Source organism: Anabrus simplex, chromosome 4, assembly GCF_040414725.1.
Source record: "Anabrus simplex isolate iqAnaSimp1 chromosome 4, ASM4041472v1, whole genome shotgun sequence".
NCBI classification, from domain to species: Eukaryota; Metazoa; Arthropoda; class Insecta; order Orthoptera; family Tettigoniidae; genus Anabrus; species Anabrus simplex.
This window is the reverse complement of record NC_090268.1, coordinates 248477252-248499031: the sequence shown is the minus strand read 5'-3', so window position 1 is coordinate 248499031 and position 21780 is coordinate 248477252. Positions and strand designations below refer to the sequence as shown.

Here is a 21780-nt window from a genome sequence, read left to right as displayed (position 1 = left end):
AGGGCATTTCGTTGTTACTGTGGACATGACCAATACAGAAATACCAATCTTTTTTAAATTATGAGCAATGTACAGACAAAACTCTATTTTATATATGTAGATTACTTGATTCAAGAGTTGGAAAAAATCCAAAGAAAAGCAGCTCGATTTGTTCTGGGTGATTCCCAACAAAAGATTAGTATCACTATCAAAGGGTAGGAAGGGTCCACCTATTCAATACCATTAGAATGTATATTGTCTTACAAAACTGGGACTAGTTTCGACCCCATATATATTGGGTCATCTTCAGCCACGCTCCAATTGGAAGATATAAACACACATATAACCAATAATAATATAAACACTCTGGTATGACACAATTTGCAGTCTTAATTTAAAACATTGATGAGATCCAAACAACATATCCAAACTTGAAACTAAACGACACATCAAAAATGCTGTGGTTGATGCCAAACTATTTCGTCGTTCCTACAGAAGCCAATGTTCTTGAGTTGGTCTGGGAGTTCAAATCAAATCAAATCAAAATCTCTTTATTTGCAAATGAGGTGTCTACCTCGGTGGCAAATGGTACACTAAAATACATTATTGACAAGCACTAAATATTAAATTAACAAGAGAAGAAAATTTTTCCTATAATACAATATTATACAATTTACGCTAACAATGTTTTCTATTAACACACAGCTCATCCTTAATAAATTTATATTGTTTACAAAATTCTAATTATAATATCTCCTGTACTACTTACAAATATAGTCAACTGATATACAGTATGTGGAATTGCTTCAAATGATACTATAAAACTGGTATAACATTAATATTTACATTGCATTTATTTATTTACTATTTTTTTTTTTTTTTTTTACCCTTTCTGGATCCTAAGTAGCATAACGACCTGCTGCGTCTTAACCAGAGCCCCTTTTGCCACCACTTTTCAGAGTTCCTGAAGGGCCTTCACAGCTACCGTAGCGGTCCCAGGGCCCTCGAAGTCCCCACTGTACTTCACCCCTACAGGCAGTCTCCTACTTTGGCTGTCCAAACTCCTTAGACCAGGGGATGGAATTAATTTATTCACACACATTTTTTTTATTTACAATAACCTGCACCGGTCGAATGCCCTCTAACACTTCATTTATTTTCTCTGTTGCTGTTTATTCTCTTCTTGAATATCTGTACAGATTTTGGAAAAGGATCAAACACTACCGCTGGTAAACTGTTCCACTCCTTCACACCCTTCCCAATGAATGAAAATTTACCCCAATCGCTTCTGCTAAAATTCCTTCTAATTTTATATTTGTGGTCAGTCCTGCCGATATAATTATTTTCCAACTGAAGCCTCTCACGGATATCTCCTCATGCTTCTTCTCCTGTATAGGCTCTATATAATCCTGTAAGTCTAGTTTTCTCCCTTCTCTTACTTAAAGTTTCCCACCCAAGTTCCTTTAACATTTCTGATACACTACTCTTTCTCCTGAAATCCCCTGTTACAAATCTTGCTGCTTTCCTCTGCACACTATCTATTTCTTTTATTAGGTATTCTTGGTGAGGATCCCAAACACTGTTTGCATATTCCAATAATGGACGAACCATATCCATGGTATCCTTATCTGTGTAGATGAGCAACTTGATTGATAATTTATGTTTGTTCATTAGTAATATGGGTAATGACTTATGTAGCTTTAAGGGGAACGTTCGTAATTTGAATAGGTATTCCTTTTCATCAGATGTAGTGATCTATTGTTTGATTTGTTTTGAAGTGAATGTCCTTATGTTCTTCGTAAGTTGCGTGCACTTCGTACGGATACCAACACCAGTAAGTCGGCGCAGCTTCTTTTATTGTGGAATTGTAGCTCTTTTTGAAAGTTATCCTGTCTTCTAATTAGAGCGTGGCTGAAGATAACCCAGTATATATGGGGTCGAAACTAGTCCCAGTTTTATATGACAATATACATTTTAATGGTGTTGATTAGTGGACCCTTCCTACCCTTTGATAGTGATCAATTGTCAATATGGACCATAATGAAATTCATAACTTATGAAAAGAGTAGTATTACAAAAATGTTGCAAAGTTTGTGCTGGGAAAATGTGGGAGAAAGGAGACAAGCTGCTCGACTAAGTGCTATGTTCCAAGCTGTCAGTGGAGAGATGGTGTGGAATAACATTAGGAGGCGAGTGAGTTTGAATGATGTTTTTAAAAGTAGGAATGATCACAATATGAAGTTGGAATTCAAGAGGACAGATTGGGGCAGATAGTTTGTTTATGAGAAGAGGAGTTTGGGATTGGAATAATTTACCAAGGGAGATGTTTCATAAATTTCCAAAGTCTTCTCTGAAATTATTTAAAAAAAGACTAGATAAACAACAGATAGGGAATCTGCCATCTGAATTACTGCCCTGAATGTAGATCAGACTTACCAGTGAAGTAAGTGAGTGCAGCTTCTTTTATTGTGGAATTGCAGCTCTTTTTGAAAGTTATCCTTATAATCCATTAGACTAATTTATGAAATAATGCACTTACTTTATCATTCACACATTAAAAAAATATTATTTGCATGATACTTCAACAATACATATGATCTTTCTCCAAAACTGCAGACATCCAATTCAATGAAACCCTAACTTTTCCATTAGTAATGCTCTCACCTTGGAACTGCTAAAGGAAACATAGGCTACTCCAAGATAGACCACGCAGCAACTGAAAACCATAATGAAGAATATTTTTGGTGAGAAAGCAGAAGCTGAAAAAGTGGGTGTTGAAGAGATTCCAAAGAAATGCAGGTGCTGTTACATTTGTCCATGTTCCAATGACAACAAACACTCCTCGATCTGTACTGAGTATAAAACTACAGTTTGTAAAGAGCATTCAGTCATGCAAATCGTCTACCTTCCCTGCCACTCACTAATCTGCTTTTTACTCATTGTACATGTATTTCGTACTTTCACCTTAGCATCCAACCAGAAAAGGAATTAACAGGCATGTTAACACTATCCTTGGTTCTTTCATGATCCGATGTACTTCTCTAGCTCAAATCATACGTTGCTTAGACTTTGTTAGTAACTGAGGTAGAAAACAGTCAAAGAGGAATACCTGCAGCCACAACAGCATAGAAGTAAACTGTACAAAAATATAACAGCATGAAAATCAGTCGGGTTATTGTTTGACCCAGTGATAGTAGTTGAAGGTTAATTAAAGAAATTTTCTAAAGTATCTCATCACAGTATTAATGTACATCTGCCTGAATGTACAGAGAATGTTATTTAGGAATGGGCTTGCTCTAATATAGTTTACTTTCTTTCTTCTACAGAAGGAGCATGGCAAATTGCTGAGAAGAGTCACGCTTGTGAAAAAGATGTCAAACTCCAAAGTTAAAACAAACATTAAAAATTCCAGCAAGAATTCTAGATGATAATGTGGTATAATATTATATGGATAAAAAATATGTGGATTATAATATAAATTGGTATTACATTCTTAACTTCATTGCCTGTATTTCTTGGTAGGATTGTCTAAGATATGCTTTTAACCATTTCTGGAACTTTACATCTGATCCACAATGTCCCTTAAATGTACATAGACAATTAATAAATACAGTACCCTCAATTTCTAATATTATTGCTTCCTTGGCTTCTTTAATAATTGTCGCACATGTAATTGCTACCTTTAAATATGGTCGTATACCCAAAAATATAATAAACTTCAGGCTTTCCTTGATACCTATAAATATCCTTGAAAAATGTAGAAAAATCAAATTTAGACAAAGTCTCACAGTGTAACTTTTATTAGTTTCCTGCAACCATTATATTTTGTTTCTCTATTAGTCTTCTGCTAGTAGTTGTTGAATTTTTTTAACCTGTTTTCTCAACATTGCACAAAGGAAAGAGGTCATTGTTGGTTTGAAGATGTGTTTAACAATTGCAAGACATCCATTTCCCTTCCCATTGATTTTTGAGTTCAGCAATTGAATATCTCCCCAGAATAATATTGCATAATCCATTTTTAACAAATTTGAGTTAAAGGCAGATTTGAAGTTGACAGTCCCTAGAATAATGTTGCATATATTGAGGAACGTGGTAGGCATAAACAGTATTTCACTATCATCCAGCTCAGTAAACTGTTTGAATAAAGGAAGATGATCGACAGTATACATACAGAAGTGGAATAATGTGATAAACAAAATGCTGAGGAACAGCGTGAAGAAATGTACAGTGAGTTTCTCTCATCGGTCAGCCGGTGAGCACGCGTGGCCTGTCATTGACTCATATTCCCTCCCGCCTCCATGGCATAGCAACAAGCACAGCAGTTCCCTCACTTTCTCAGTTATTTTCCATGCTTAAAACGTTCCAACTGTGCTTGAGTTATGAAGTGTTAGTTCAGGATATAATTCTCATACTGTCTCCACATGTGTTCTTTACAGTGTACAGGAAAGGGTATTTATATATGATTGTAATGTAAAAACTGAGTCTTACAGGGAAGACATTAGATGATTCATAACGCAATTTCCAAGTATATGCCCTCCACATAGTAATACCATACAGAAATACTTAAAGAAATTGAGAGGAATATGTTCCTTACTCGGTAAGAAGCATGTGGTAGAAAAACAGGTGCATGATAATGAGATAGTAAATGAAATCACAGGAAAATTAGAACGTACGCCTACAAAATCCCTACGGCGACTTGGACAAAAATGAAGAGAACATTTCCAACAACTCCCTCCATAAGGTATGTGTTTATTTTCTGTAATATTATTAAAATACTCACCTCATGCTTAGGCATCAATTGAAATCTTAATATAATCAAACATATTAAAAATAAATAAAATGATTAACTGAAATGTCCGTAATTTGGGCACCAGGGCATGTACTGTGACCGTATCGGATATACACGTAATTAATTAAAAATTGATTTACGCGGTGGAAACTTCTGTCAAGCTTCTTTGTCCATATTGGAGTGAAGTTGCATCAGTTTGCACAACACCTGCTACTTGGTGGTGTAAACACGAGTCCGTCATAACTGAAGAAATCCCCAGAAAGAGAGCGAACTGTGAGAAATGACAAGGAAGAAAAATATATAGTAATAACTCCGCCCTCTAAAAATGGCCAAAACACGGTAATGCCAATGTGCAAGCTGGATTTGTATTGTAAAATTTCGAGTTAAGCATATTACTTAGTAAGGGAAACCTCAGCGTGTCATGTTTTTATAGTAGACCTCTGCCAAGATTTTAATTGTTTATAAAATTTCAACGCGTGGAAAATTATGCCACCAGAAGATTATATAAGCACCAGTAGCCAGCTGAGAACACAGACTCCAGATGGGGGATCCCCAAACAAGCAACATTTTGATATTAAATTTCAGATAAACCGCCGATCGATTTGTTTTCCGCACACAACAGAATTACTTAAAACTCTGAGTCACACATTTGAGTGCATTGGCGATGTCACACAACTCGTAGAACCACTAATATGCAAAATGTGGTGGGGATTGTTCGCCATCTATTGTTCGTGCAGGGGTGAAATTATATAAGGGCCCGCCATGTTGAGGAAATTCTTACGTGACGCGAAGTATTGAAAGCAGACACATGGTTCACGGGTGTCCTAGCCATACCTGTATTCGGGAGTGCTAATATACATTTTTCCAATACGCTGTGTGAAAAACTTTGTCCAAGTTACAGATAAAGTTAAAGTACGGAAAGTATGTGATAATTTTGACTAACGGGACAAGTATATCGCCGGAAATTCAAGCGCAGGAACTGTGTTAAAGTTTCGAAAATTGTATTAGTGAATGATTTCATTTAATCGAACATCATTAGACTTGTTACAGTGAAGAAGAGGACCCTAGGATTATGAAGGTGCTCAGCAGCACCAGAAGAGGATTCAAACAAGTGATCCACGCCAGCGCCATGAGGGGTTAAACGACACCAAGGGCCTTCCCGAGCACGAACCATGGATTTCTCGACATGACGATGAGTACATCAAATTTCAATTATTATCCGAGTAAATTGCACGGTTATTTTCATGTAAATATGTAGATCACATAATCTAGGTTAGTAATGTAAATTGCATGTATTTTGAATTAGGGAGAGACTTGTGAGTGGTCTTCATATTTTATTAAACAATGTTTAACTAGATGGAAACGGAAATTCTGTAATATGGGCTAAATTTTCGGGCCTATAAAATGTAAATTTAAAGTAACGTATGTGCATTATTTAGTGATGAAATATCAGAAAGGTTGAGAGTGCTTTAGATTGAGAGGGTAAAATATGGATTTGTTTTATTGAAGATTTTTAACAAAAAAATTAATATCTTCCTTTATATTGAATATTTTAATCTATATTGGTAATGCATGACAGTAGTGTCTTCAAAATTGGCTTAATAATCATGGGTGTAGGAAGGCACTCTGGTTTTCAAGTAAATTTGCATGAGTAGAATATAGAGATGGCTGTATTAATTTGTGTAAGTTGTGACAAGCCTGGACACGAACGTACATCATCCCATTTTTAGATAAAGTTTTCCTTTTATGTCAAGAAGTATATGCTTTTCTTTAAAATGAGAATAAAGTTATGGATACACTTAAATCCAGTTGAGATTTTTGTCTGAGTTCAAATATAGGTTAAGTATTCTGTGCGATAGATTAGACCTGGGTATTCCAAGTCTATAGATGTGACACTGAAAAGATGAATAATGGCTTGATGTATTTTAAAAAATTGTAAGCAGGCATAGAAAACGGTGCGCTAGCACTCCCTTGTAAGAAGGGATTTTGCCAAGAGTATTGTTCAAGCCTGTCCACCAAGACTGGAAGTTTAACGTTTCACAAATATACGATCGCATTTAGAAGATTTCTTTTTAAATCTTTCATGTTTATTTCCGTAAAGAAATTAAATAACTGGAACGCCAGTATTACATTGTGTGTTGATCTTATGAATAATTGAGATAGGGAATTTTAGAGACACATTTGTTGATGGCATCCTGGAGACCACCAGTTCGAAGTCCAAGGCAGATCCTGGATTTTTGTCACACACAAGTTACAAGTTTTTTGTTCCTTGAAATACAGCCAGTCGCGTGTGTTTATTGATTCTACTTCTGTTTATAATATGTGTGTATAATTTTTTTAATATGTTCTTTGAGATTTATTTCATGTTTTATGTATGAATTCGAGAACAGGTTCTGTCTTGTCATTTTTGTCATCGAGTTAATTGCGATGTGGGTTCGATTCCGGATCCTACATCTGTTTAATTTGACTGTTGGTTGTGATAGTGCCCATCAGTGTTAGTGTTAGATTATTCTTTTGTTTATTAATTAGAAGTATAGTTAATTAGGCAACCACTCCAAGCTGTCTCCGATTTTAGCGTAGATAGTGGGTTTCTTCTAATAGTGAAGAAAGCTTGTAATGAGAACCGTCGCATTTACAAGGATATTCCTGTACTTAACAATATTTCAAAGTAATAATGTTTAAATGATCTATGTGTATTCATTGTCATGTCATAAAGGAGACGATCGATCAACTGATTAAATCGTCAAATATAATGAATTGTTCAAAATCTCAATGAACGGAGTCATATCTCCGAGTTTGTATTTAGTCCATCAGACATTGTGCATTTTGTTTTATTATTGTAGTATTATTCAGGGTTGCATTCTATTAATTATATTTTTATCAAGGTATAATAAATAGGATTTAAATATTTTGTTTGTTTATCATTTGCCATAGAAATGCATCCTAATTTCCTCCATTCACTTATGCTTTTAAGTTAGTTGAGTGTTGTATTTAGATCTTATGCCGCAAACACACCATGGCCCTGGGCTGGAGGTTTGAATCTATGGAACGGAGGAAGTGCAGTTGATCCTTGCTCGGTCGAAAGAGCTTTTGTTCACCCATCAGTTTGAAGTCTACTTTTCTTCGTTTTCTAGATGAGGTGACATTTGACTCTAGACTGGAAAGGTCCTATACCATCGAACACCTTGGCGTATGGTGCTGTATGGCAGTAGCCCGGTTTTGGGGGCAATAATGCTGTCATATAGTTCCATGGGGCAATGGCGTGGGTGGTATGGTTGCATTACATAAAGCCGCGTATTCTTACATCTGCTGCAGGCCTTACCTAACCCTCTGAAAATGATTAAACAGGTAGGAACTGTACATAGGTTCTCCAAGAACTTCTCCCCTGATTCTAAAATAACTACTAATGTTTTGACTTGCATCACTGCATGAGCACTTCTTCAATACACACTCGAATAATTAACGACTGCTGGAAGACTTTCAAAGATAAAAATTTCATTGTTCCGTATTGAAAAGTATCACAGTTAAAATTGAAATAATAAATAAAGAGGTTTAACCTATTCAATACCAAAGAATAAGAAATGCAGTGATTACATTCTTATTTAATAATAAGTAGAAGTGGTACCGGTTTCGACCTTAGTCCAGGTCATCATCAGCCGATTAAAACATGAAAAAACAATGCATAGGGAAAATAAAATAAAAGATCAAGTTCACTTCGATCAGTAGAAGAGGCGAAATAAAAAATGACGGGGGTAGACACTGTAAAATTCAGAAGAAGTAAAATGTAAGTCACTTAAAAGAAACAGTGCGTAATTTTCTGAGCGGCAGTATGGCACATGCAGTGTTAAGCAAAGTCTTATAATTTTTATGAAAAGCGGAGAACGGTTAAATGAGCTAGCTTGTGTACACTGTTAGGCACAAAGTCATAACATAATCACAATTACTTATTCAATTATATTGAATTTTATTACATGTATCTATATATACCTACATTCCCGCAACCGAAGCAAATACTGGATCTTTAAGCTATTCTTCATTTTACGTTGGCGTTTGAAACCACATTGCCTGATGTTGAATATGTCGCGCTGATCACTGGGAGCTGGCAAGTTACTTCAATTAATCTACTCATCTTCAGCTTCAGCACGACTATGGATTTTCATATGTGTTCGATTATGTTATGACTTTGTGCCTAACAGTGTATACAAGCTAGCTCATTTAACCGTTCTCCGCTTTTCATAAACATTATAAGACTTTGCCTAACACTGCGTGTGCCATACTGCCGCTCAGAAAATTACACACTGTTTCTTTTAAGTGACTTACATTTTATTTCTTCTGAATTTTACAGTGTCTACCCCCGTCATTTTTTATTTCGCCTCTTCTACTGATCCGAAGTGAACTTGATCTTTTATTTTTACTTTTTCCTATGCATTGTTTTTCATGTTTTAATCGGCTGATGATGACCTGGACTAAGGTCGAAACTGGTACCACTTCTGCTTATTATTAAATAAGAATGTAATCACTGCATTTCTTATTCTTTGGTATTGAATAGGTTGAACCTCTTTATTTATTATTTCAATTTTAACTGCTCGAAGACTCCTTATGTACATGAAATAATCCTATAATAAAAGCAGTGGGAAACAACAGTGAGGACTGAAGTACCATTTGTGGTGAACCCGATGATCAATTATTACAGTACATATATATTACCCTTCACTGTTTTTGTGTATCAGTAAAAATTGACAACTCTCACCTTTGACACATTGTACAGGGAGTATAGTTTAATACTTCCCATTTCTGTTAACAAGCTAAGGGAATCCCCAAGTGGGTGCCATATAGCCTGTGTAGCCTGGCGTGATAAGAAATGTTGACAGCTGAGGCAGCAGCGTGTTTAGCTCTGTCGCTCAGTTCGCTAGTAATGATTGGACCTTTAAAGGTGTGTTGTAAGGTTATTATCGTGATGATTAAGTACACTATTGCGCAGAGAACATTTTTGATTGAGTGTTATTTGCACAAGAAAAAGAAACCAGTTAGAAGGCGCCTTCGAAAATTTCGTAGACTTTTTCCCGGTTCTACAGTACCATCAAAACGTTACATACATCAACTCATTCACAAGTGGCGTAGTACTGGTTCCATCACTAATAAGAAATAGCAGCGAAGAAAAACAGCTCTTTCACAAGAGAGGTTAGATGATATAAAGGCAAGACTGCAAGTCAGTCCACATAAGTCGCAATATAATGGTCCGTTATTGGACATTATAAATTTTCCAGCTAACTCGTTCTTGGTCGCCTGCGTTTCGCCCTCGTGTGCTAAGTTAGCCTCATCAGTTGGGACTTGGCACACCACCCAAGACGCAAGGCTAGTGCATACCGTGGAGGCCACTGCATAGGCTACTTGAAGCCACTAGCAGTGCCAATGCACTTTGAGAGCTATGTCTCATTTCCAAAATTTGATGCCTGCCTGGCCATCAGATAATACAGATGTTGATTCCCAAAGGGAATTTAAAATATTTGTCCCGAATGAGTAAATCTATAATACCAATATAATGGTCTGTTATTGGACATTATAAATTTTCTAGCTAACTCATTCTTGGTTGCCTGCATTTCGCCCTTGTGTGCTAAGTTAGGCTCATCAATTGGGACTTAGCACACCACCCAAGACGCAAGGCTAGTGCATACCGTGGAGGCCACTGCATAGGTTACTTGAAGCCACTAGCAGTGCCAGTGCACTATGAGAGCTATGTCTCATTTCCAAAATTTGATGCCTGCCTGGCCATCAGATAATACAGATGTTGATTCCCAAAGGGAATTTAAAACATTTGTCCCAAATGAGTAAATCTATAATACCAATATAATGGTCCGTTATTGGACATTATAAATTTTCCAGCTAACTCACTCTTGGTTGCCTGCGTTTCGCCCTCGTGTGCTAAGTTAGGCTCATCAGTTGGGACTTAGCACACCACCCAAGACGCAAGGCTAGTGCATACCATGGAGGCCACTGCATAGGCTACTTGAAGCCACTAGCAGTGCCAGTGCACTATGAGAGCTATGTCTCATTTCCAAAATTTGATGCCTGCCTGGCCATCAGATAATACAAATACCGAGCTCGATAGCTGCAGTCGCTTAAGTGCGGCCAGTATCCAGTAATCGGGAGATCGTGGGTTCGAGCCCCACTGTCGGCAGCCCTGAAGATGGTTTTCCGTGGTTTCCCATTTTCACACCAGGCAAATGCCGGGGCTGTACCTTAATTAAGGCCACGGCCGCATCCTTCCACTTCCTAGGCAGTTCCCATCCCATCGTCGCCATAAGACCTATCTGTGTCGGTGCGACGTAAAGCAAATAGCAAAAAAAAAAAAAAGATAATACAAATGTTGATTCCCAAAGGGAATTTAAAATATTTGTCCCGAATGAGTAAATCTATAATACCAATATAATGGTCCGTTATTGGACATTATTGGGTGGTGTGCTAAGTCCCAACTGATGAGCCTAACTTAGCACACGAGGGCGAAATGCAGGCAACCAAGAATGAGTTAGCTGGAAAGTTTATAATGTCCAATAACGGACCACTATATTGGTATTATAGATTTACTCATTCGGGACAAATATTTTAAATTCCCTTTGGGAATCAACATCTGTATTATCTGATGGCCAGGCAGGCATCAAATTTTGGAAATGAGACATAGCTCTCATAGTGCATTGGCACTGCTAGTGGCTTCAAGTAGCCTATGCAGTGGCCTCCACGGTATGCACTAGCCTTGCGTCTTGGGTGGTGTGCTAAGTCCCAACTGATGAGCCTAACTTAGCACACGAGGGCGAAACGCAGGCAACCAAGAATGAGTTAGCTGGAAAACTTACAATGTCCAATAACGGACCATTATATTGGTATTATAGATTTACTCATTCGGACAAATATTTTAAATTCCCTTTGGGAATCAACATCTGTATTATCACATAAGTCGCTTCGGAGAGTAGCTCAGGAAACGGATATTTCACACTCATCAGCATGTAATGCAACAAAATTATATTTATGATCTTACCGGACTCATTCAGTCCATAACGTACAGCCTACGGATTTCAGTGCCGAGGAATTATCGGTCCAATATTTTTTCAGGGCACAATTACTTCCGATCCTTATATTCACAACATTCTCGAACCATATTTTGCTAAACTGACTGAAGAAGAAAAAAGGTACGGCTTTTTCCAGCAGGATGGTGTGACGGCTCATACGGCGCATAGCTCTTTGCGACTGTTGCAGAAAGTGTTTGATGATGATCATATCATCAGTAAAGGTTTATGGGCCCCCTCGTTCACTTGATTTAAGCACCTGCGAATTTTATCTATGGGGAAATCTCAAAGGAAAGATTACAGAAATAATCCTTGAATTGCAGAAGAATTAAAAATCAAAATTATGAACACTCTACGTTCATCAAAGTCCATGAACTGCGAAGGGTGTTTCAAAATCTCATTACAAGATGTGAAGCTTGCATCACAGCTCAGGGAATTCACTTGCAACATCTTCTGTAAATACTGGTGAATTCAGTTTCATTTACTAGTTGATTTGTTTGATTTTCATTCATTCATTCATTCATTCATTCATTCTAAGAATGTATACAGCTGGCGAGTTCAGTTCCGTTTAGTTTGTATAGGCATAATGATATCACTTCTTCGAGGCGACTACAACCGCTCACCATTGCAGGCTCTGCGCTCACTGTCACCACTTCTCTGTGTTCTTCTGCCTCGGTACTCTGTGATGAAGTCTTAAAATATACTCCCTGTATAAAACTTTGATATCGTACCTCTTTATGTACTGATTCTAGCACATGATTTAATTATACTTCCGCTTGCGCAAACACATGCTGTTGGACTTTGTCTTGACACCAGGCCATAGATTATTGAAAGTCGGAAATAAAATACACTGTTGCTGTCGCCAAGATATACAACAAAACGTATCAAGAATAGACAGAATTGGTGGTTAGAACACCATACTGCCCTGAGACATTGAAGACCATGACACTAGAACAATAGTTGTATAAGTACGAGTTAGCAAGCTCGTAATTCAGTTTGTAAATCAAAACACTGATTAGTTTGTAAATAAGTTCAGTAGTTTGCTGGACCGTGTCCTTCACACATATACTGGGTGAGTCCGCTGCACCTGACTTTTTCTATTGTTAGGCATCCCAACGTACGTCATTGGTGGTGTGATGGTCGATTCTCCTTTGCCGTACACCAAGTAACAGTCTCCTTTAACCACTGCACCATCACCTTTGCAAAAAATATGTATGCGACAGGTATTTACATAATGCATCAAACTGTCATACAGTTATGTAAAAAAGTATCTGTCCATTATAAGCTTTCAGTAGGGTATGAAATGAATGCTAAAAGCGATGGCATACTAATAAAAAACTTATACATTTGTGAAACAGAAGTACTTGTCCATCTAGTATGCTTTCCGGTAAACTGCTGGCTGGAGACGCTGTGGTGTCATAGGTTAAGTGGGGTGCTGCTAATACAACTGTGGTTGGTAGGTGGGTTTAAATCTCACTTGAGCCTGATAATTTTATTTGCATTTGTACTTTGAAATCATCCACAAAGCCAATGTATCTGAATACCCTCACGTCGTGGGTTATTTATTCATTCATTTTATTCATTTATTTATTTTGGCACTGTTCTAGGCCAGCAGGGCTGGATGAGGACAAAATGGTTGGGGATTTGAATCCGCTTGACTGAGCAACGGCCTGTTATAGCAGTAAGTGTTCGAATAGGTGGCCTGCTTCAGCAATGCACGTTTTAGCACGTTGTTGAACTGACATTCGGGTTCGTTATAGCATTGTAGGTGTTACGGATTCACAGGCTTCTGTAATAAGATTTCGAAGGCTTTCAGGATTTTCTGGCTGCTGAGCATACACAACATCCTTCCAATAGCCCCAGAAGTCCACTGGCCTTAAATCAGGTGATCTAGCAGGCCAGGTGACAGGTCCTCCCCTTTGTAGGATGTGTAGCATTCAGTTAGATGCAAACATCTGCTGACATGTGAGGGGGAGCTCCATCACGTTGATATCACATGGTTACACGCTCGCCCAGGGGTACATCCTCTAGCAGCAATGGTAGTTGGTCTTGAAGAAACTGTAGGTACTGGGCTCCTTGTCAAATGATCCTCAAAGAAATACGGTCCAGTTAGGTGATCACCCAATATACCACACCAGTATACCACTCCCCGTCGTGCTTGAAATGCTGCCTGCCTTACCTAGTGGGGATTTTCAACACCCCAGTAGTGCATATTATGACGATTCACGGAACCATTATTAACAAATCGTGACTCATCTGAAAATAAAATGTGAAATACCAATGCAGGATCATTTGCCACTTTTATCAGTATCCATGCTCAGAAATCAACATGCGTTTCTAAATCTCATCCATGGAGCTCTTGATGTAGTTGCAGGTGATACAGACGAAACAAACTGGAATGCAAGATCCGTAGAACAGGCGACTGGCTGATGTTGGCCTACTGTGCTACCGCCCGGGTACTCGTGAAGATTCCCCCGGAAAGTATCCAAAACCATCTCAGCAGTTTCACCGGACATAACTGGTGCTTCTCTAACAGGACTCTTTGGGAAAGTGACAAAGCTACACGCAAATATCGCTCCACCCAGCACTGTGCTTCCTGTGCATTGCTTCACCGTAGATGAGGAGCATGTCAGCATACTCGTGTGTTGAATACGTAGCAAAGAAATTACCAGCACTGCTGGCCTATACCTAAGTATCAGGCCAGTACACATTGAACATGCATGCTATTGGTTGAATGTGACACGAATGACATTGTATTTGATCCTCAAAGCTTAATTTCTGAAAAATAATTTAGTGCTCATCGGATTCGAACCCACTCACCAATAGCACATGCGTAGTTCATGGCACTACAGCAACACTTCCTACACATTACCCATATACATGTGTTCCTTTAATTCACTCACATTTTCTGTCAGTACACTGCTGTTTTTAGCATTTATTTCATATTCTAGTTACCTCATAACATGGCATATTGGTTTGTGCGTATTCTAGCAGTGCCAACCAATTATGCGGTCTGTGGTCAGTGGATGTTAATGTAGCCAGTATGCTAATAATTACACCTAATCCACTACAATTCATGTTCAGTAGCTTTGGGTAATCACATCCATTCAGAAGTAATATTAAACCGCAATCCATCTCATGAGGCAACGGGAGGTCAGGAACATTGTTCTCCACGCTGTCTGCCCTGTGACACATTAAGAGGGTCTCATGTTGCATGTCTCTATTTCTTTGCAAACATTGCATGCTGTTTGTTGAAAACCACACAATTGGCCTTGTGTTTAATCCTTGAAGCGCATGATACAAATCAAATTATTGGTTACAGTGAGTTTCAGGCCCACTACCCAAACACAGACGTGGTACCATCTCCGTACTTAGTCTATTACACCACGGTGACTGTTGCCTCAAACTTACCAGAAAGCATACTTGGTGCAAATCTACTTCCTGCTTCCCAAACTCACATGCATTTTCTATCAGTATCCTATCACTTTTAGCATTAATTTCATATCCAATCGAAAGCGTATAATTGGCACGTACTTTTTACATAACTGTATGACAGTGTGATGCATTGTGTAAATACATGTTGCATACATGTTTTTGCAGAAGTCTTGCTTTGATGATGCAGTAAGTGCTTTAAATGTGATTGGTAGCTTGGTATACGACAAAAATCGACCAGCACATCACTGACATTTGTTGGGATGCCTAACAACAGAAAAAGTCAGGCGCAGTGGACTCGCCTGGTATATTCTTCCTCTTCCCCCACTCTGCCTCAATATGACCCAGCTTGTTCGGGTGTGCCTGTCCAATCACAATCGAAATATTTTCTGCTCTAAGGTATCAACATGGCCGTCTCATGACCACACCTTGAACTATCACTTTTGGGTCTGTAGCTAGCTAGGTTACGGGGCCATCGTCAGGACTTTCTCGCCCAAGACTTGGGTTCTCCTTACAACTCACCAAAACATTCCTGCAAATAGCTCTGTGTTTTCCAACTACTTGTACAAAATAAACTACTAGTACCAGTATCTAATCTGGAGACTTTTCAGCTTCAGATATTCATGTATTTATACATCAATAAAATAATAATAGTTCACCATGATGGATGCAGTCCGGGGGTATGATATACATACTATAACATTTGAATTGTTATATCTTGTTATTCATGGAGAATGTCAGGGTAGTGCCATGTTTGTTGCTATGCCATGGAGCAGGCAGTGATTAGTCGGTGATAGAAACTCACTGTACAATACAAAAGAACATTACATTGCGTGGGAAGAAGCCTCCGGATGAAGTAAATGTATAAATTTTCTAGCATTATGGTTGTTTTAAAAATAAGTGTACTGTTTTGCAAATAACATCCACTTAGAACAGCCATTCCCAAACTGTGGTCCGAGGAAGGGGGCCGCGACGATAATCCAAGGGGTCCGCCATAATAATATACCGTAAGTTGTAAGTATTTAAAGAGCAAAATTTCATTGTACACTCACAATTCATGAATCATTATTCTAAATTTAGGAACATATGTCTTCATTGTTGTATAATTTGCATCAGTATGTGTAATTCTTGGCCGATAAATAGTACAAATTGGCACTATCTCATGAAGACCTTGTATCACAACTCCACGTCTGTGATTGACTTTTGGGTCCATGACATCCCCTAAACCTTACAATTTCTAGAAAGGAAATACTGCATTTGATACTTTTCATGACAACCTTTTCTGCTTTCACACAAATGAAAATGAAGTACAGAAACAGAACTAATGTTGAGGCTGATCTTTGGTTCGGGTGACTACGCTTGTAAAACGCTTGGTCTTTAAAAAACAGCACCATCCGTCCTATTGACCCAACAACTGTACCAAGTGAATTTTCTCAAGTAAGTTTCCAGATCCAGACTGTTGAAAGTATTAGCCAAGTGTTAACAATGTTTTATCATTTCGATGCATATATTATAAAGTATATTTATGTGCATAAAGTTGCATTTAAATTTAAAGTAAAATAAATATTAGTTCTAAATTATACAAATAAAATCAAACATGGGAACATTACAAAATTCTGTTTTTTGTTCACTGAATTCAGTATCATGTTCTGTGGCTAGTGGGTCCTTGGCCATGAATACAGTGTGCTAACCCTTTCAGCCCCAGGTCGCATGTTTGTGCGAGTTCAGTTTTATTTTTCTAACTGCTAACCTAAGTCGCTTCTGTGCTTCGAACCAGACTACAATGATTGTGCAGGTTCCGCACTACATCATTCAACTGTTTTTCATTTGTCTACCTGTCTCCAGGAAGCAGCAGCGACTGGTAAACAATGGTGTTAAAAACTGACCATGTGCTCTCAAGGTAAGTGCTTTATATTTTAAAAAATATGATGCTATTGGGCTATGTTTGGGAATGTGTCACTTGTAGACATTGCAGTTATTGATTTTATGACCATTAGTTAGTTGTAAATACAATAATATTAATTTATACTTGCATCAAAGTTCAAGTAGCACAATTGTGGCAGTCAGGCCGGTGGGAATTCTAACCTCAAATTGAAATATTACTTTGTAAGCAGTATTTTTGAATTAATTCATATTTATAGAATAACTGTACGCCTAATTCCATATTATTTACGCTTACAGGTGTATCTGAGGACCGGATATTACATTGTTTGGACAACTCTGATATTAGTGATTTGTCAAGTGATGAAGATGACTGGGCACCCACGGGATCTACACCTGTTCATGAATGTGTGCGTTCTGACAATACCATTGTAGTTGTGGAATGGAAAGACTCCCTAAGAGTTGTTGTTGCTTCTACTTGTGCCAGGATTGAACCCCGCGCCAAGGTAAGAAGGTGGTCCAAAAATGAAGACAAATATATTGAAGTCAACTGCCCTTTTTTGATTAAGTATTACAATGAGCACACGGGGAGAGTAGATATTTGCAATCAACGAGACAGAATTCAAAATATTAAAATCAGAGAAGAGCTAAATATAGAACCGTTAGTACAGAACTTACAGAAAGTAGGACTGAGATGGTTCGAACATGTAAAATGAATGGGAAAGGAACGGGTAGCAAGAAGGGAATTGGAAAGAGAAGTTAAGGGAAAGAGACCAGTTGGAAGACCGAGAAGAAGGTGAATGGATCAGATTTGGAAGGACATTAGAGAAGCTGGATTGGATGTGGCAGAAGTAATGGAGTAGGAAAAGTGAAAGGACAGAAAGGAGTGGAGGAGGCTTGTTAACTACACCCGGGCAACTGGAGTGGGACACTGATGATGATGATGATGATGATGATGATGATGATGATGATGATGATGATAATGATGAAGAAGAAGAATTAAAATGCTACCGAGCATGATTCAGGACAAAGAAATGGACCTTGAAATGATTCTCCACTTTCTGGATACAAGCATTGTTAATAGTTGGCTACAGGCTACAGTACCGGGAGGGCTGCCGAGCAAACAAGGTTCCCAAAAGTAAGCTTCTCAATCTTCTCATGTTCGAATGACAGTGGGGCAAGCATTGGTTGCAACTCCAGACAGAAAGAGAAGGAAAGAAGATTAGGATGATGAAGTTGAAGACAAACCTGCAAGAAGGAGACGAAGATCTACACGCCATCTCCTAAGCCTGCCTTCGAAAAGAGATGACGGGTACGACCACTGGCCCAATGTTGATAAAATATTTATAAGGTAAAAATTTTAAGAATGTTGAAAACATTTTGTGTGTGAGTTTGTGTATAAGTGGGTTGGGAGGGAGGTAATAGTCACCACTGCTGCATATTTTTAATGTAAGTTTTTATTTTTAATCATTTCTATACTTGTGAGTAATGTTATTGCTTGTATTTTGACTATAAAGTTTGTAAATATGATGTAACACCTAACTAGGCTAAGCAGGTTAAGTAGTATTAAATAAAGCCTAACCAGCACAAACGTGCTAGTCAGGTTTTGAAAAATGTATCAATTTTGGAATTTTTTAAATATTCTTCCGTGATTCTGCATGTCAAACAATGGGTATAAACATGCATTGCACAGAAAAATTCAGAAAAAATCTCTCAGGGCTGAAAGGGCTAAGGGGGCGTCAGACATAAAAAGGTTGGGGAACCTTGACTTAGAACATTATTTTACTCTAATTGCTGGCACCTAATGTCGTGGCCACCAAATTAGGCGGGTGAGGAAAACTGCGCTGTCGTCAGATATGGGAACGGCAAAGCGACAGATGGTCGAGAGTCACTGACCTCCGGACACGGATTGGCAACACTGATCGTGCAGTGCTGTCAAACTGAAGCCCATCCACTCCAGGCCACCTTACCCGAGTCATTCCCTGGCACGCAGCTGTTGAGCTCGCACCATAAGTGCAGTTAAAGATGGATAGTGAATGTGAATTGATCTGGGCTCAAGTCAAGAGAGAAGTGGCAGAGGGGAACAAGACATTCAAAATAAAGGACGTAGAAAAACTCACATCAGAAGGTTTAATCCTTGTGACTGCTGCAGACTGGGAAAAGTGCTTCAATCGCGCGGAAAATCTTTAAACAGACGACTGGGCCAAGGAAATAGTAAGGGACGAAAGATTGGAGCCATTCATCATCAGTGTAAAAGACGACTCAACAGATAGTGAGATGAGTGATGACAGTGACTAAGAAATCTTTGACTGCCTTGAAGCTAGAAACCAATTCTTACTTCATTGTAAATTAATGTAAACCTATTCTTTAAAGTAGTTTTTTTTTCTTTATTACTCAGCACAATATACAATATTCAAATATTTAGAGTTATTATGTAATAAAACTGATACAGATTAATATGTAATCCAAAAGTATTTACGGCGTCCTGCAGCCTGTGTTGGTGCGCGCGCCCCGAACTGCCTCAGCTAGCGACATTTACATTCTCGCTTTCTGGGCCATTTTCCAGGAAAGTTACAAGACTCACGGAAATATGTTTCAGATAAAAAATTTAAGTCAGGCGATTTTTTACATTTTTCCCGCAGACAAAATTTTATTGGCTGAAGAAATAAAAACTTGGCCACTTACTGAAATTTTCAATACATGATCCTACGGATTTAAATCTACTCGTTCAAGATTTTATTTTTAATAATTATTTAAAGTGGTTTATATGGAAAATAGTTATACCACTGAAATCAGCAGTCTTTTCTGAAGCTTGTAGTATAATTTGTTTTGAAACATCATATGATGTAACATCAGGAGCTTGAGAGAGAACAACTTGCCTCGCGCTCCGAAATGATGTGTTCAGTTAGACATTTCTTCGCCAGCTGCTACATATCCTTGGCAACAGTGTAATTTCTCTGACCCGCCTAATTTGGTGGCCGCGACAATAACCTCACTTTGAAATGTACACATGTGAATTTATTCCTGTGGAACTTGTTTACTTTTAGCTTGCTTCTGCCAGCATGATTGTCAGGTACCCTAGATGGATCTCAGCATGTATTTTCTGAGTTTTACGAAATGAAATGAAATGAAATGGCGTATGGCTTTTAGTGCTGGGAGTGCCCAAGGACAAGTTCGGCTTGCCAAATGCAGGTCTTTTGATTTGACTCCCGTAGGCGACCTGCGCGCCGTGATGAGGATGAAATGATGATGAAGGCAACATGTACACCCAGCCCCAGTGCCAGCGAAAATAACCAATTATGGTTAAAATTCCCGACCCTGCCAGGAATCGAACCCGGGACCCCTGTGGCCAAAGGCCAGCACGCTAACCACTTAGCCATGGAGCCGGACGTTTTACAAAATAAATTAAAATAACCAAAGTAAATATCTGTCAGAAATTATTGAGCTTGTACATCACCATATTGCTGAGGATATAACCTTGTTGTACAAGAGGTCCCATTGTTGGACGGGCTAGCAAGTGGTCAGCTGTTACAAGAGCTCTGTAGTATCTTCATGGTAAAATAGTTAATACATATTGAAATTTGGTTCATTTTTTATGTGTGCGATCCATATAGTTCTATAAACATTGGTGTTTAGTGTTTATTTGTAGTAATTGAGATTCGTGATAAATTTCACATGAAGTAGTTCCGTTGGCATCCAGTAGATTACGCATTTAAGGTTAGGTTTTACTCTGTTTCAGTTTTGGGTTGGAAGAAAGAAGAAATAATATCAACTTTTTTATTTAAATATAAGTACGTTTGTTGACAGAATACTTACAAGGGCAGATTATTATAAGGAGTTGTAACTTCTGCAGTGTTTACATTCGTACACAAAATAGATACAGTACCTCCAAGAGAAATTTGCTGTTTCCAACTATCATGAAGGTATTTAAATAATACAATACCCTTGTAAATTTTGTTTAAAGAAAGAAATTCATCTGAACATAGTATTTCATTGGCAAAATAGTTAACAGTCATTGTATTGTTATTATTGCCACTCTTTGTATTCAAATGTTGCCTTGTTAGCTACCTGTGGTCAAGGACAAAGGGCATAGTATAGTCAAGAAAATGAAAGTAATAATCAGCTAATTCCTGTATTCTGATAACTTACTTGTAGTTCTGAGTAGGTAGTTCAAGTCCCTGGTGTAATTTATACTTGCACCCTCAATCTTTCAGCATTTAAGATCAGTTTCCATTTCTGTTAGCTTTTAGGAATAAAACAAAAATACTTTCTAATAAAGATTTAGTCTTGACTATATTTCTGTTTCAATTAACCAATGGTAATTAGAATACATTTAAACACAGTTTAGAATCATTGTAGTGTAATTATTATTAACTTTACTGGCCACATTAGACCACTTGCATAATATTTGTGTAGTAGAATAAATGTCTTCTCTTCTGTTAGCACGTAGATAGGAGAAGAATAACAACCCAACTAAGAACCAAGGATTTTAGTTTTAATTCCAGTTTTATTGTTTCAGTTAACCTGTTAAAATTAGGGTACGCCTAAATGCAGTTGAGAATTGTATTGTAATGTTTATATTGGATAGTCTTCCCTACTATATTCATGTGTTATCCTTGTATACAGTAACCCTTTCAG

The 21780-nt window shown here is 38.0% G+C and overlaps 1 protein-coding gene across 2 annotated transcripts in view; it reads left to right on the top strand.

Moving 5' to 3' along the window:
• Positions 1 to 3601, top strand: part of Dbp73D (putative ATP-dependent RNA helicase Dbp73D) — a 169539-nt gene extending 165938 nt beyond the window's left edge. For both annotated transcript variants that reach the window (XM_067146425.2, XM_067146426.2), the window contains exon 11: positions 3306 to 3601. In XM_067146425.2, coding sequence (XP_067002526.2) covers positions 3306 to 3407 — 102 coding nt within the window. In that variant the 3' untranslated portion in view covers positions 3408 to 3601. The remainder of the gene's footprint in view (positions 1 to 3305) is intronic.
• Positions 3602 to 21780: the final 18179 nt, after the last annotated feature.